This window comes from Protopterus annectens, chromosome 1.part2 (genome assembly GCF_019279795.1).
Source record: "Protopterus annectens isolate FY-2018-M chromosome 1.part2, PAN1.0, whole genome shotgun sequence".
Lineage (NCBI taxonomy): Eukaryota > Metazoa > Chordata > Ceratodontiformes > Protopteridae > Protopterus > Protopterus annectens.
In genome coordinates this window covers 1244367248-1244382991 of record NC_056727.1, presented here as the reverse complement: position 1 = coordinate 1244382991, position 15744 = coordinate 1244367248, and the positions used below count along the sequence as shown (strand labels likewise).

Sequence of the window (15744 nt, the reverse complement as noted above, 5' to 3'; positions counted from 1 at the left end):
ACTCGATTTGAAAGGCTATCTTAGAGTTAAGGCTCATATACATAACACAAACAGAAAGCTATAATTCAAAATGGAAAGGGATGATGATGAAATGGGAAGGGATTCAATAAGTAAGGAGAGAATGGGATTTTGGATGCAGATCCTTAAGGAGAATAACAACAGCGATACAGAATATTATATTCATAAATTAGCAGAAAGAATTCTAAGAACTAAGCGAACGTAAGAATGGAGATTCTGCCGATAAAGAAGACTACAATTAGAGAAACAGAGAACAGGCAAGAGTGGGTTGGAATTTACTGGAGAAAACTGTCAAAGGAGCCAAGGTATTGGAAGCAAATAACTAGTGAAGGAAAGGTAACAGAATGGGAAGAGGCCAAGAAGATATTTGAATTGCAGGCTAGAGAATGCCTTCCTTATTGGGAATTGGTATCTGAGTATAGTCAAAGGGATAGGGAAATCCTAAGTGAAAGACCTGCAACCATAAAGTTTCTAATTGAATCTAGGACAGAAGCTGCTGTAGGAATCAATCAGACCAGGTTAGGAAAGATTGGAAAGAGAGACTGAATCAGCAATTCACAAGAAAACAATAGGAGGACATATGTATGGCTCCCAAATAGGCAACAAATCTAGAAGATTTAGGATCTTTGCTTGGAAATGTTTGCACAGGTATTTTTTATACTCCAAGTAGACACCAAAGAATTTTTCCTCATGTAGATGGCAAATATTGTACAGTAGGTGTGTTGGGGAAGAAAGAGGTACCTGGGAACATGCTTTGGGAGTGTAATGTGTTAGCAGATTTAAAAAATTCTCTACAGAGTACTCTGACAGAAATACTGGGTGAGCAAATGGGTGTAGCTAGGGCAATGATTTTTTTGAGTTGGGTTATGGGATCTGAATTGCCTAGACATAGTAAGGCCTTCTTAAGTTTAATTCTGGTTGCTGTCAAAAATAGAAATCAAAGTCTAAACCAGCTGTACTTGATGTAGTACCTGATGTAATGAATATTGTAATAGAGATAAAAGAACCTGAAGTGGGATCTTTAGAAAAGGATAATAGGAGACTAAGTAGAACTAAATGGAAACTGTGGGAACAATACATGCAGAACACTGTTTTGGAGGAGGCATGAGGTTTAAGAGAAGGCAGGAACTGAGCAAGTTATGTAATGTTGGCTTGATGATAATTGCATAAAAGTGTGTATGTGATGTATAATGATTGTAACTGTGAACGTGTTAACATGGTTTGTTTTCTTTTATATGAATGCATGTTTGCTATGCCTTAAGTGATAATTCAATAAAGGTGTTTAAAAAAAGGAAAATTCCTTGCTACAGTATAGATACGCACACACTTTTTAAATTTTTATCATTAATAATATTTTTCCAAGTAACATTTTTAGTGGCTATTTACAACTGCTTGTACTTTGCCCCCTTTGCAGAGTATGCAGTGGCTTTGAGAAGTCTGCTTGTTCATTACATTTTAAATGTATGATTTTTGTGTTACACTTGAAATGAGAGGGGCAGAAGCCCCATTAACAATTGTCTCTTTGTGCCACTAAGTAGAACCAGCCTGGGATTTTCGATGGGAGATGCGGCAGCCCTCTCCTGGTTTATAATCACAAAAATATGCATTGCATATTTTAAAACTAGGCTACTGAAGATGGAACACAGTTGAAAATAATCTTTAGAGAGAGAGAGAGAGAGAGAGAGAGAGAGAGAGAGAGGAGCTTTCCAACTTGACCCTGTTGTGTTAATGCTGAATAAATTTAATTTATTTATTTATTGACATTTCATTACTGGGAAAGTCCAACTGGGTAGGAGCCCATTTTCAGCTGAGGCCAGGGGAGACAAGCTCAAAAGTATTACAAAACATTTTAAGAATAATAATTTTACAGTCTTTAAAATAACACAAAAACACATACAGTTTAAATAATTATAACAAATTAGACACAATATGAAAACATTAGCTATAAGTTATATGATAATGATTTAACAGTAAGAGAAATTTTAACCAGTTTATAGAGAAATTAAAGGTAAGTTAGTATAATACAAACATGAATTGCAATACAAAGTGAGAGAAATGCAGGCTTATGGTATATTTAAAGAGAAAGCCAGGGGAGAGAAATTGTTAGAAGTAAGGAAGTGAGTGAAGAAGGGAGAGTAAGGCTATGTAAGGTATATATAGGTATTTGTTCACATTTAGAGATATAGTTTATCCTGCTGTTGATTAAGAACAGAGTCAGCTTTTGGCAAGGAAATCTTTCAGAATGGTTTCGAAGGGTGGGAGGGAGGGTACTGAACTGATGGATAGAGTTAAGGAGTTCCAGGGCTCAGCAACATGGTATGAGTATAGACAATGCCCAGCAGATAGGATAGGTTTGTGGACAGACAAGAGTTTTTGGTCATTGGATTGTAATGACCAACTGGGAATATAGTTGTGTAGAATGTTATTTAGATTCTGGATAATTTTATGGATTGTAAAAAAAACATGTATATGTTAGTTGATGGGGTAGTTCTAACTAATTTTGGCTTTTTAGTGCTATACAGTAGTGGGTTCTGAAAGGGGTATTTGCTGCAAATTTAGCAACTGTGTTATAGCATTGTTCACATTTTGCTTTTGTGATGTTTGAAGGTCAGTAAGGATGGGAACACCATAAAGAAGTGTGTGGAGGAGATATTTAGTGGCACGTGTAGCTTTAGTTGCATCAGTAAGAAAATGTTTAGTTCTATAAAGAATTCCTAGTTCTGGATGCATTTTTCTTATGTGATTTTATATATGCAGGTCGAATTTAAAATTATCTTCCTCTCTATCTCTCAACTTCCTAACACAATAAATCTGGACAAAGCCTTAAATAATGGGGAGGCAAAGACCTAAAAATAGGGACAGGTTTTAAATATTACTCTTATAAACTTAGAATGTTGTTAGAATAGCAGGTTTTGTGTTAGCTTGCATTTTCTGAAGGATATGAAGTCTGAACCTCAAATGTATGTCATTATTTAGTTCCTTCAGTCCTCCATAGTTTACCAGAAAAACAAGTTTTAAGAGAAGCAGACCAAAAGTATGAGGCAAAAATGTGGACATTTTGCAGATATCTGGACAATTGAGAAGTGACTTAAATGGTTGTATTATCAAGAGGGAGGACTTTAAATTTTGTCTTTTCGTGGGAAAGGGATTTGAGGAAAAAAACTAGTAGTGTTTTTTTTTTTTTTTTAAGGGTTGCATGAGTTGGGAGTTACAAAGCCATGTTTTAGTTGCTGTTAAAGCTTCTTGACTAATTTATTTATTTATTTATTTAACATTTGTTGACTGGGAAAGTCCGACTAGGTTCCACAGATCCTGTTTTCAGTGGAGGCCCGGGAGAAATGCTCCAGAAGCATGTCTTTAGAAATTCTTTTGAGGTGTGCCATGCTGCCAGATGAGCAAATGAGTGTGGAGTCATCTGGTACTATATTAAGGAGCCATGTTGGGTTGATGTGCTGAGGGTGTTGATAAGAATGTTAAAGAGGAGGGGGCCAAGAATAGACCCTTGTGGTACACAGGTGGTGATGGGGAGTTATGGAGAGAGGGTGGAGTGCCATTTTAAAATTGTTTATAGTAGTGGCTCAGACAACATATGATAAGGTGAATGAAATACAAAAGAAGAAAATAGAACTTGTTAGGATTGGTAACTGTTACCACATTGCAAGGAATTATAAACTAAACACCTTTCTAAAAAAATGCCCATTATTGAGAGATTCCCTGTGCCTGGCTTGGACACATGTGACTACAAGACTTGGATTGGTTCTAAAGCCATCTGGACCTATAAAAATGATATAAGTATTTTGTTTTTTTTTTGTTTTGCACTTGCTCAAACTGTCTCAGTGCTATTTAACATTTCAGTGCTGCATTTATTGATTTTGTTGAATTTATCTCTGTTTTTCAGCCTGCACTTGTTAAAGAAACACCACCTGTTTGTTACTGTACTGCTCTTATGTTGTTTAACAGTATTCTGATATTTCCTAACCTCCTCTGATACTGCAAAAGCTATTCTGAGTTTGCCAAATTTCTCCTGAGTCTGCCAGAATATTTCTAAGTTTTGCAAAGTATTTCTATGTGTAATTCTCATACATTGCACACTTAATTTCTGTATTTTGTAAATATTTCTCAGGCTTAGTGAACTTATTTACAAGGATTCCTGATATTGCAGGCAATCTGACTTTTATTGTAAAGCATTTGTTACTGGAGCTCAAAAACAGTTTGTTTTACATTAAAAGGGTTCTTCTGCACTCTGGTGGGAGCAGAGAGATAAATTCAACCCATCCAAGTTGGAAACTGCTGGTGAAAGTTTTATTGTATGTTTATCTGATTGGCCTGAGGGTTTAACTGCTGTAAAAGTTTTTCATCCTTCTGGTATAAAAGTGCAAACATGGTTCCCCATGCCTTGTATATAAGCATACCTCTCCAGTTTAAAATCTTCTATAGGAAACCCTCTCCATAGTCTCACACTTTTCACAGATGCTCAAAGAGATGCCAGTTCATGCAGAGGGCAGTACCACTGCAGTTCATCTAATAGTATACTACTAAACACTTTCACTTTGACCTTTAACTGACTCTCCCCTACTCCTTCCCATCTTAAGGATCTGGTATAATGGATACGCTCTTCCCTGTCATTTCTGTTTCTGGCCTGGTGGGTATGGGCATCCAGAGGCAGTGTAGTAACTGCCTAATGTTCACTGACAACCATTTAATTTTAGAACAGACAAACACAGTGTGTGAAACATGTAGATATACAATGTCATTGGAGGCAAAGCTCTCACATACACAAACGAAAAATGCAAACCAGGTTGTTAGCATTACACCCAAAACAGTCACTACCAACACTAAGGAACAAACACTCTAACCAAACCTTCATACACACCCAAAAAAGACAGCACCTCACAAACCATATAACTCTGAAAATCATAGTAGCTCTGTTTCCAAGCCCATAAGGGAACACACCACTCAGCCAAACATTCTAGTTATTGGGGGATTCCATTGTAAGACATACTGATGCCTCCCTTATCAGGCTAAACAAGGAGAAAATCACAGTGAGCTGTGTGTCTGGAGTCAGGATCCACCAGAGTTCTCATGCACTTAGGTCTTTAAACCACAAGTACCAGTATGACACAGTCATAGTCCCTGTGGGCATAAATAACCAAAGACATACCTGACTGGACTATATGAAGAGAGACATGATGGAGCTCTCTGAATATATGTCCCAGGTGGGTATGAATCTAGCCTTGAGTAGCATCCTAGCATCACTTATTATGATGCCACAGTACCAGCAAATAATGATTGACTTCAACAATTGGCTTAGTTTCTGGAGTCGCAACAAGGGGAGCCAATATCTTTTGGCCTGGGAAGACATGATTGACAAACCATGATGCTTTGCCAGAGATGGCTTGCACTTTTCACCTCTTGGCTTTTGGATACTGGCAAAAACTTTATCTATCCCCATAGTGCCTTTTCTAGGCTGTGCCAAGTTGTTAAACCCTCCAACATAACAAAAATCACTCATAACTACCTAAAAGCACTGTTGCTCAATGCTAGGAGATTTAAAAAAATGGCAGTCCTTGGAAGCACTCCTCACCCTGGAGAATGCAGACATATATGTAGTCACAGAAACATGGTTCAGAACCATGGAAAGCAACACAGCTTTCAAAGGCTGCAATGCCTTTCATACATGTTGATACCCCTCAGCTCAGGATAAAACCATGCATGAGGTGTCTCAGTGTTCGTAAAGGACAATTACACTGCAAAACTGGTCAAACAACATGTTTCACTTTTGCTACTCCTTGCCCAACTAACTATAGCTGTAACCCCCCCTATCATATCTTTGCTAGCTACAGGTCCCCTAACATGAGTCTGGAAAACCACACCTCCTACCTAAACCTACTGGAATCTCTTAACATTCAGCCTAACATCATACTTATAGGTGACTTCAGCTACCCCCTCTATAAACTGGGAGACTTATATGACCCATAATTCACTTGCTCAGAGGTTTTTGGACTTTGTCGATGCAAACGTCCTGGAGCAACTAGTTAGCTCCCCAACTAGAGGTACAAATATCTTAGACCTAGTACTCATGAACATGGGAGGATGCTGCTCCCTCCCAAGCATAAACTCCTTCCTGGTAAGATCTGACCACAAAATGATCTCCTTTGGTATTAAAACTAACCTAGAAACCTCATCAAACTCCAAACCTGTTAAGAACTTTGCTAAGGCCAATTACCTCAAACTAGGTGACAGCCCCTCTGAACCCAGATGACACTGATGCCTACTCTAAGCTGTACACAAAAGCACTGTACAACCACATTCATAGCTGCATAGAGGAGGCAGTACCTGTCCAAGTCAAACCTATGATTACTGGCAAAAATAAACCACAATGGTGGACTCCTAGCATAAATAAGCTGGTCAACAAAAGGAAAAATATCATCTCCAAAGTCAAGAAGGAACAGACAAATCAATGCAAAAAGACACTCAAAAGTCTAAACAAAGAAATTAGAAAGGTGGTCAAATCTGCCAAAGCAAACTATGAGGCAAAGAGAGACTCACAGGTGAAAGATAACCATAAGGCTTTTTTAATTATGTTCGTACCCTCAAGGGAAATGCTCAGCAATGTGCTGAGTTAATCATGAATGGCAACACTTACACCCAGCCTAAAACTATAGCAAACCTGCTGGCTGACAAGTTCAGCTCAAATGTCTTCCCCCATCACCTCCTACCACACCCAAAGAAATACCCGGAACCACCCCCCTACCAGTCATTACGAGGGAACAGGTTCTTACCGTGCTTACTAAAGCCAAAAGCAACATTCCAGGATGCTTCTTAAATAGCTTAAAACAGAATCTATCAGGGCCACTAGAAACCTTATTTAACCACAGCTTCTGAGTGGGCTTTGTCCCAGAGAAATGAAGGACTGCAACAGTCATCCCTCTGCACAAGGAGGGCCCATCAAACGATCCAAGGAACTACACACCCATAAGCTTCACTACTATATAGACACAAAAAATTCCTATCAGAAAAATTCAAACCCACCCTTGCTCATGCCCCCCACTCTATTCTATGCTGCCCCTATCCTCACCAACCTTCAATCCCACCTTATAACTAAACTGGAGGTCACATGCAACAAAGTTGCTAGATTTGCTGCTAATATGCCCTGTTGATCTCATCACTGCCTATCTCTAAAAAAAACTCCAATGGCTAGAGTTCCACCATCAACTCCTTCTACCTCAGCTGCACCTTACTCATTCCATTCTTAACTACTCCTCCTCTCCTCCTCTTGCCCAGCTCTCTTCTCTCTGATATGTTACTATACTCCAAATCAAACTCTTTGAAACTCACAACAGGACCTTCTTGAGGTGTACATGCCAAAGAAGAACACTGTGAAACTCCTGTATAGCCACTCCTTAGCAAACACTTGGACCAAACCCCCCCCCCCCCCCCCATGTACGGTCCATTACTAAAACTAATTTCTTTAAAAAATATCTAAAATCCCACCTGCTAAACTCATGGTCTTGACCATGCCATGATTCCACCTAAATTCCCTTCCAGTCTATCTTCCAACTCCCCCATCTCCATTATACACTAAACTATTACTGCACTCCCACTTTCTATATTGTCTGGGAGTCTTTACTCTCACTGTTGAATATCGTTGAGTACTTCTTTGTATATATATATATATATATATATATATATATATATATATATATATATATAATATATATATATATTTGTTTTACACTGAAAAACATCATTGCTGACTATTCTAGTATATCCTATTTTTGATGTATTCACCCATATTATATGTACTAAATCACTGTTGAACATTATTTCCCTACTTCTTTGTATGTAGATTTGTTTTACACTGATTTTAATGTATTTCACCTATAATATGTGTATTCATTTGTAAACAGTCTTGGTGTGAATTTGTCTGTCCATGCTTCATTCATCTAACTTTACTGTATTACATTCTTTATACTAAATTGTATACTATAATATTTGAGTAACTCTGGAACATTTCTCCTTGGGCCTCCACTGAGAAAGGGCTTTCAGTCCATTTGGACTAATACGGTCAACAAATATGAAAATAATAACATAAAATAAATCTTATTTGCAAGGCCCTGGAAGGAATTATCATGGACCTGATCAATAACGACATAGGAATCCACCCAAAACTGGACCAGACTCAATTTGGCTTTGTCAAAGGGAGGTCCTGCCTGCTCAAGCTAGTGGACTTCTTCAAGAAAGTCACCATGGCCATGGATGAAGGTAAAACAGTATACACTGCTTATCTAGACCTGGTCAAAGCTTTCGACACAATCCCTCACTCAGGGATCTTAGATAACTTTACTGAGTTAGGCATAAAACCCTACATCATCAGATGGATAGCCAACTAACTCACTGAAAGGACACATATTGTCTAGATAAGTGAATCCACTTCCAATAAGAAACCTGTTACCAGCATTGTCTCACAGGGCTCAGTCTTGGGGCCCCTCCTGTTTGCTATATACTTCTCTGAAGTGAAGGTCAATGTCTGAGGCCTCTGGCTCACCAAACTCTCTGACAACTGTAAGCTGGGAGCAATCACTGAATCTCCAAATGATGTTGGCATCCTACAAACAGGACTAAAAATGACAAATGACTGGTGCCAAAACCATGGTCTGAGACTAAATGCTAAAAAATGCATAATCATACCCTTCAGTAAATCAGAAATCCCTGCAAATTATAAATCTGATAGCACATCCCTAAAAGTAGACCCAATGGTGAGGGACCTATTAAGATCCATCAATAAAGCATTGGCTGACATAGGCAAAAGCAACAATAGCTCTGGGGAATCTATTTTCCATTTCTGTTGCAAAAGCATGGATACCATTCTCGTAGATATTAGGACCACTGAAAACAAAAATAATTTCAAAAAACTCCTCCGGTCCCATTTATGTAGTTCTTGGTTATATAATTATTTTGACCCAGGGTAGCTTCATTTAATTAGATCATATCATACCTTAACCTTCTATGAAAGCTTGCAACAACTCCTTTCTATACTCTTAATCAATGTGTGTTTACTCTACTAGCCACTGATGGATCTAACCAAATGACTGAACAAAATGTCCTTTCAACTGTATTGTTTATTCTAACACACTGTGCTCCTTATAGTATACTTACTTGTTGCTCCTTTCTTGGCCTTGAAACTGTACTTTATTAACTTTTGACTCTGTAATGTACTTTATTAACATGCGTATTATATTTACTGTATTTGCTGCACTAATCTTTGTGGAGCTTTTCTCCCGGGGCCTCCCCTGAAAATGCGATCCATGCCTAGGTGGACTTTCCTGGTAAACAAATGTAAAATAAATAGTAACCTAAACTTTGACCACCAGGTAGTTACAGTAGTGAGGAAATTCTTCTGTGTGGTTCAACTTATAAGTAAAGACATGGCATCGAGATCAAATGAAGTCATTGTTCCATTGTACTTGGCCCTCATCAGGTCTGTAATTGAGTACAGTGCTCCCTTCTGCATGTACCTAACCAGGCACTTACACCAACTGGAGCACCCCAGAGGTTTCTCACTAAAAAAATACAAAACATAAGATATACATGTCTTTTGCAGACCGACTAAAGGCCCTATCCCTTTGCTCTGTCTCATGTCATTTACTGAGAGGGGATATATGCCTGACCTACAAGGCATTCTCTGATCCAGCCCTGATGAAAATGTTACATATTCGCAAGAAAAATTATACAAGGGTAACATGTTCCATGGACCTGAACCTTATTTCTGTCTCTAACAGAACTTGCTGGAGAGACAGATTCATACTCCAAAGGCTGCCTCATCTATGGAATAATCTTCCCATCTTTGTAAAACAAAGCGTGTCCCACACTGTCTTCAACAAGAATTTGGATAAATGGATGGGGAACCCTAGATTCACTACTGGGGTACTGCCCATGCCCCTTTTGGACAGAGGCAGTCTGTAAAATGACTCATAGGTTCATAGGTTCATAGGTTTATACTAGGCTATCTGCCCTAAGGCATTTATAAGCCTAGCCCAAAGTTATGTGGCTTACGCCACCCATTATGTTAGAAATAATGTGCCCATTAGTTTGTTGTGCCTCTGTCCAGCAGTGACACAGAGATGATTCCCGGGGTAAACCTACGATCTCCCATCCACCGGTCAAGATTTCTCTTGAACAGAGCCAGCAAAGTGCTCTGCCTCACATGGACCGGGATTTTATTCCACAGCATGAGGAGTCTCTGGGTGATAAATCTATCCCTCCAGCACGTCCTATTTATATCCGTGCTAAGGTTTAAGTCACTTGCTCTAGTGGTTCTGGTGGATTTGGATTTTTTGAGGTGGAGCATGTCCATTAATTCCGGGTTGGTCATGGCCTTGTATGTCAGGCACAGGTCACCTCTGAGCAGACGGTATGCAACTGAATAGAGTTGGAGTTTCTTCAGACTGGCAGTATATGACAGGTTTTGGAGTCCCTTTATCCTTTTGGTGAGGAACTTTTGGGGTCTCTCCAATTGCTGCAGGTGTCGGGTGAGATACATCCCGAATGGGGCATTGTACTCGATCATTGGTCTGATAAGTGAAGAGTACAGGGGAACAATGACCTCACTTGATCTGGATGTGAATCCCTTCATGATCAGATGGGCAATGTAGAAGGTCTTTCGAACCACTTTAGCAATGTGAGTGTCAAACGAGAGGCCACTGTCAACCTGGGTACCCAGGTCCCTGATAACCTCTTCTGTGCTTAGTGGGTTGCCACCTATATGGTAGCTTGGGGTTACCTTGTTTTTCCCGAAGGGTATGACTAGACACTTTTTTGCATTTAACTTCAGGCCATGGCTCTGGCACCAGCTATCAGTTTCCGTGAGACCCCTCTGAAGGATGTCTGTGTCCGATGTACTATCCACTATGCACCCAGTTTGCAGTCATCCGCAAACTTTGTCAGCCATAGTCCTCCTATGTTTGCCTGTACTTCTGAGAAGTAGATGCCGAACAATAGGGGGCCAAGGACTGAGCCCTGTGGGACACCACTTGTAACCGGCCTGGAGTCTGACATGGCTCCAGCAACTCTAACCCTGTGGGTTCTGTCCTTTAGCCAGTTTGCAACCCATCTTGTGACATATGGGTTTACATTTAAGCTGGTAAGTTTCTCTATGATACCCGAGTGGGGTATTGTGTCGAAAGCTTTTGCAAGGTCAAGGTAGGCTGTATGGACTGCCTTTCCCTCATCAATGGCCTTGGTAACTGTTTCGAAGAAGTCGACCAAGTTAAAAAGGCAAGATCTGCCCTTGACAAAGCCAAACTGGGTTGGGTCCAAGGTCTGCAAGTCCCCTATGTCCTTGTTTATGAGTTCCATTATGATCCTCTCCATAGCTTTGCAGACCAGGCTTGTTAAGCTTATGGGGCGGTAATTACCAGGGTTCGTAGAGGCACCGCCTTTGTGGAGTGGGACCACAGTTGCCGTACGCCACTCCTTGGGCACATATCCTGTGGTAAGGCTAAGATTAAACAGCTGCCTTATGTGCGGGTTTAGTTCTTCATTGAGTTCATGTAGCGCACAGCCGGGGACACCATCTGGTCCCATTGATGCTGTGTTTTTAGCTTTAGAGAGAGCAGCTTTCACCAGCGCATTTGAGATGTCTGGGAGGCTACACTCAGGGCTCCAACACCCAAAGAGCATTATTTTGTCCAGACCAGTCATACAATTACCTGTTAAACAAATGTAAATAAATAAAGATGAATAAATAAACATCTGTGGGGAATTACGATATAAGGATGAAATGAAATGCCCTATTTGTATCATTGTCTGGGATTGTGGAGAATTCTTATGTCATTAGCTGTGAACCGTAAGAAAATTTGTGCCCCGTGTGAGGATCGAACTCACGACCTTCAGATTATGAGACTGACGCGCTACCTACTGCGCTAACGAGGCACCTGATTTAAGCTATTCCCAGGCAGCTACTTATACAACATACAAACACGGTTCATTTTTTTTTTCATTGTACAATTGAAAATGTAAATAATGAATTTCACCCCGATCTTAAACTAATAGATTTAGATAACTATGCCTCTAAGAGGCAAGTTTTCGTACTTCATAATCTGGCTCTGGACCTTTTCCCAGTGCATCACTATAACTACGAGTGGTTTAATATTATTTGCTTATTATGTTTTGCAGTATAGTAGAAGGAATTGTACCTTCACAATACAAAAGCTTAAAACGAAAGATCAAATATAATTTAATTGCAAGCGATAATTTTTTCTATGTCCCAGAACTAAAGTTACAGAGCTCCAGGCTGTGACGGAACAGACGACAGTAACACAGCCGGTACATCATTCGCATGAAGACTCATTCTATGACTTCATGCTATAGGGTGCAGTGCTGTGCTGTCCTTTTGCTTCCTTGTTTTTACTGATAATGTTACATTGATCGGATTGTCTGTACAATATTATTGCAAAAAGAGTTGTACGGGTACATTCTGTAATAAACACGGATTCTTTAGGCCTTAAAGTACTCTGGAAGTGACTGAAAAATATGGTTCTCCAGCACTTACTCGAGCAGTCATTGGAAACGAAGATATTCTATTCAGTACTACTTTTTTCCTGGACCGTTTATCTGTGGGAGGCGTATCTTGCGTACAGACAGGTAAGGAATACAAGAACTGGTTCTAGCCGAAGTAGACAATGCTTCAATGCTACCCGCTTGAAAACGGCTAATATAGCCCAGAATACTGATTATAGATTTTGCGTGACTTGGATTAACCTGATTTTAAGGAGGGAATTGTGTCTGCAATTATCTAATTTCGTGCACCCTTTCTGTTTCCAAAGATTGGGCGTTGCTAAAGAGCTGTAGTACTGTCTTGTGGTGCATTGGGCAATCCCCCGTGCCCCGTTTTGCTCCACACCCCACTCTGAACTTGAGGTACAAAAAAGTTATTTTATAGATGACAAAACAAGTATTCAGGCTAAGCAAAGAGCTGTTGGGTATATACAGAGAGGCATTTGCCGCGCTGTAATGAAGGCTCACGCATTTTGGAGATGACAAAACAAGTATTCAGACTAAGCAAAGAGCTGTTGGGTATGTACAGAGAGGCATTTGCCGCACTGTAATGAAGGCTCACACACACGGTTCTAGTAGGGTCACCACCTGTCCCACTTTGTGAGGGACAGTCCCTGTTTGAGCAGTTGTGTCCTGCAAAAAAATGTACAAAATGTCAAATGACCTGAGATTTTCAGACAAATATTTACTATATTTTATGTAATAGTTGTGTAAAACAATTATTCTGTATCTGAAACACTCTTTGAGCAGTTGTGTCCTGCAAAAAATGGCAAATGTCCGACAAAAATATTTACTATATTTTATGTAATAGTTGTGTAAAACAATTATTCTGTATCTGAAACACCTAAATGTTATAAGAAACAGAATAAGCAACTAAAATGCTGCAAGAATAAGCTTTTATTTAGGTAAAAAAATGAAGTTCTGTCGTTGGTACTGGCTGTGGGTAAGTTTTGCCCTGCAAAATCTGACGTTTGTACCAAAAATGTCCCACTTTGGGCATTTGAAAAGGTGGCAACCCTATCTAGGTACCATCGTAAAACACAATCATTTAAGCACCCGTAATATATACCACCTGAGCGTTTGCTTGAATGCCACTTCCTGTACAGTGCCAATTGCGCCCCTAAAATAGCTTGCTCTTGTAAACGTTCCTTCGCTTTCTCTTCTTTGCTGCTTTGTTGTAACGTTGTAAGTTATGGACAACAGACTTTCAAACTTTGGGTTGAGGGAAGGGTTGTGATAGGGATCCTACTGATTGGACTAGTCAGAATAAAAACAAATATTGCTTGTACTAACAGTCTTTAATTTAATTCTAGCGTTAATGGCTTCAGTCGATTGCAACCGTAGAAAGAAAATCGAAACAGACAGATTATAATTGTGCGGTCGGATTGATAGCTCTTTGCCGCTGTTGCGTTTTGTTCTTGACTTGGTTATTAATGTTGTTTGCACAAGAAAGAGAGTCAGAACGATTTGCTGGACTAGGGGTGTGTGGTTGTAAACTGCTTGGATGTGGAGAAACGGCAATCGTCTGTAAGAATACTGAGGGTCAAGGTTTGCGAGTGCTGTAGTTGTGGGCGAGTTAATGGAAAAGACCAATGACGTGTAATGGTTAGACTGGAATTTAACCATTATATTTGCGGTAAACCACAGCTAATAGACATGATGGTCATATGTGTAGGTGAGACTGGGAAGTTGTAACATTTAGTAAATGGTTTGATTTGATCTTTTTTACTCATCAACTCCTCTTAGTTACTTTCTCAAAGTAGAGCTCAGCAGTCTCGGGTACATAGTTAAATCCTAGACAGTCATGTAAGCCTGTTCGAAAGTTTCTTCCAGCATCAAGGAGATCAAGACATGATAAATGGGGGAAATTACAAAAACTGATAGGCCAAAACAGAGCCACACTGACAATAGAGTGGACTAGGGACTGTTGATAAGAAAGCAATTTTGTATTGTTACTGTTATGCAAGAAGTACAGAATTTCCAGACAGAAGATATACGAAAAGCTTGAGAGAGATTAGAGGAAAGAAGATACTTTCGCAAAAAAAACTGTCATAAACTTCAAATAAAAAAATGTGTTGGTTAATTGCCTTTACCTCTTCTCACTTGAAAAACTCACTTAGATTGCACTTAATGAGTAAGTGGTTATGCCCATGTATTATGTAAGTCCCCCAGTTATACCTACTGTTGTATATACTACAGTCTAGGTCTTCTCTTACTGCTGATTAAAATTGTATAATTATTGTGTTATTAACCATGTGTAACTTTTTTGTTGTGTATATTTAGGTCTTATTTCTTACTGCTATATTTTAATATATTATTTGAAATTTTACAGTATACTGTATTTTAACATGTTGTGTAAAATTTTACCTGTGTTGTAAATCTTTATTTATTACCAATAGGACCTCGGTTCCGTCCTTGGAACCGATACAGCCGTTTCCAAACTCGTGCCAGCCAAAAACTCTCAGGACCTACCCATAATGCCCCTCCTAGTTACTCCAGATCTCATTTGCCACGTTCCTAGTCAGACGTGCTAGTCATCTCTTTCAAAGCTAAGTAGAAAATTGTTAATTTTAAGACAGTTTCTCTTCAAAATTATTTTAGTCAAGTTAGCCTTTTCTCACTGTCGCCAATAACTTAAGTCTGTTTCCTACCCCTTTTCCTTGTTAATTTAATTTTTTACCTTTATTGGTACTGTCCCTCTCTCCTGTCTTTGACAGGCTTTTCCTTTTTACTAGTGGCATTTTTTTTTAAATAACATCATTGGTATTTTCTCCCTTAATTTTTTTTATAGGATGGCCTTACTCTGTCAGACAAAGCTAAGTTGGGATTTAAATGGCGTGACAAGTGTGGACGTAGGATGCCTAACTCAGATACACATGTTCGTTGTGTCTACTGTTCGGGTGTGGATCATATTAAAGCTGACTGTGACATTTGTGCTAATTTTAGTAATTGTGCACTAGCAGAACGTAAAAATAAACTTATTTTAAAAAGACACCTTTTTCAGAGGCTCTGTCTGGGTCTGAGGTCTCACCCCCTCCAAATACCAAAAAAATAGGGAAAAACGGATTATTCAAGACACCTTTTTTCAGAGGCTCTATCTGGGTCGGAGGTCTCGCCCCCTCCAAAGACCAAAAAACATAAAGAAAAACGGATTACTCAAGACACCTT

The 15744-nt window shown here is 39.3% G+C and overlaps 1 protein-coding gene and 1 non-coding gene across 2 annotated transcripts in view; one reads left to right on the top strand and one right to left on the bottom strand.

Moving 5' to 3' along the window:
- Window positions 1–11879: 11879 nt before the first annotated feature.
- On the bottom strand, window positions 11880–11952 carry TRNAM-CAU. The gene has a single exon. It is a non-coding gene; the product is annotated as a tRNA-Met (tRNA).
- A 365-nt stretch (window positions 11953–12317) lies between these two features.
- ZMPSTE24 (zinc metallopeptidase STE24) overlaps window positions 12318–15744 on the top strand; it is an 842432-nt gene continuing 839005 nt past the window's right edge. The window contains exon 1 of the mRNA XM_044060120.1: window positions 12318–12663. Within this exon, the coding sequence (XP_043916055.1) occupies window positions 12553–12663 (111 nt within the window). The 5' untranslated portion in view covers window positions 12318–12552. The remainder of the gene's footprint in view (window positions 12664–15744) is intronic.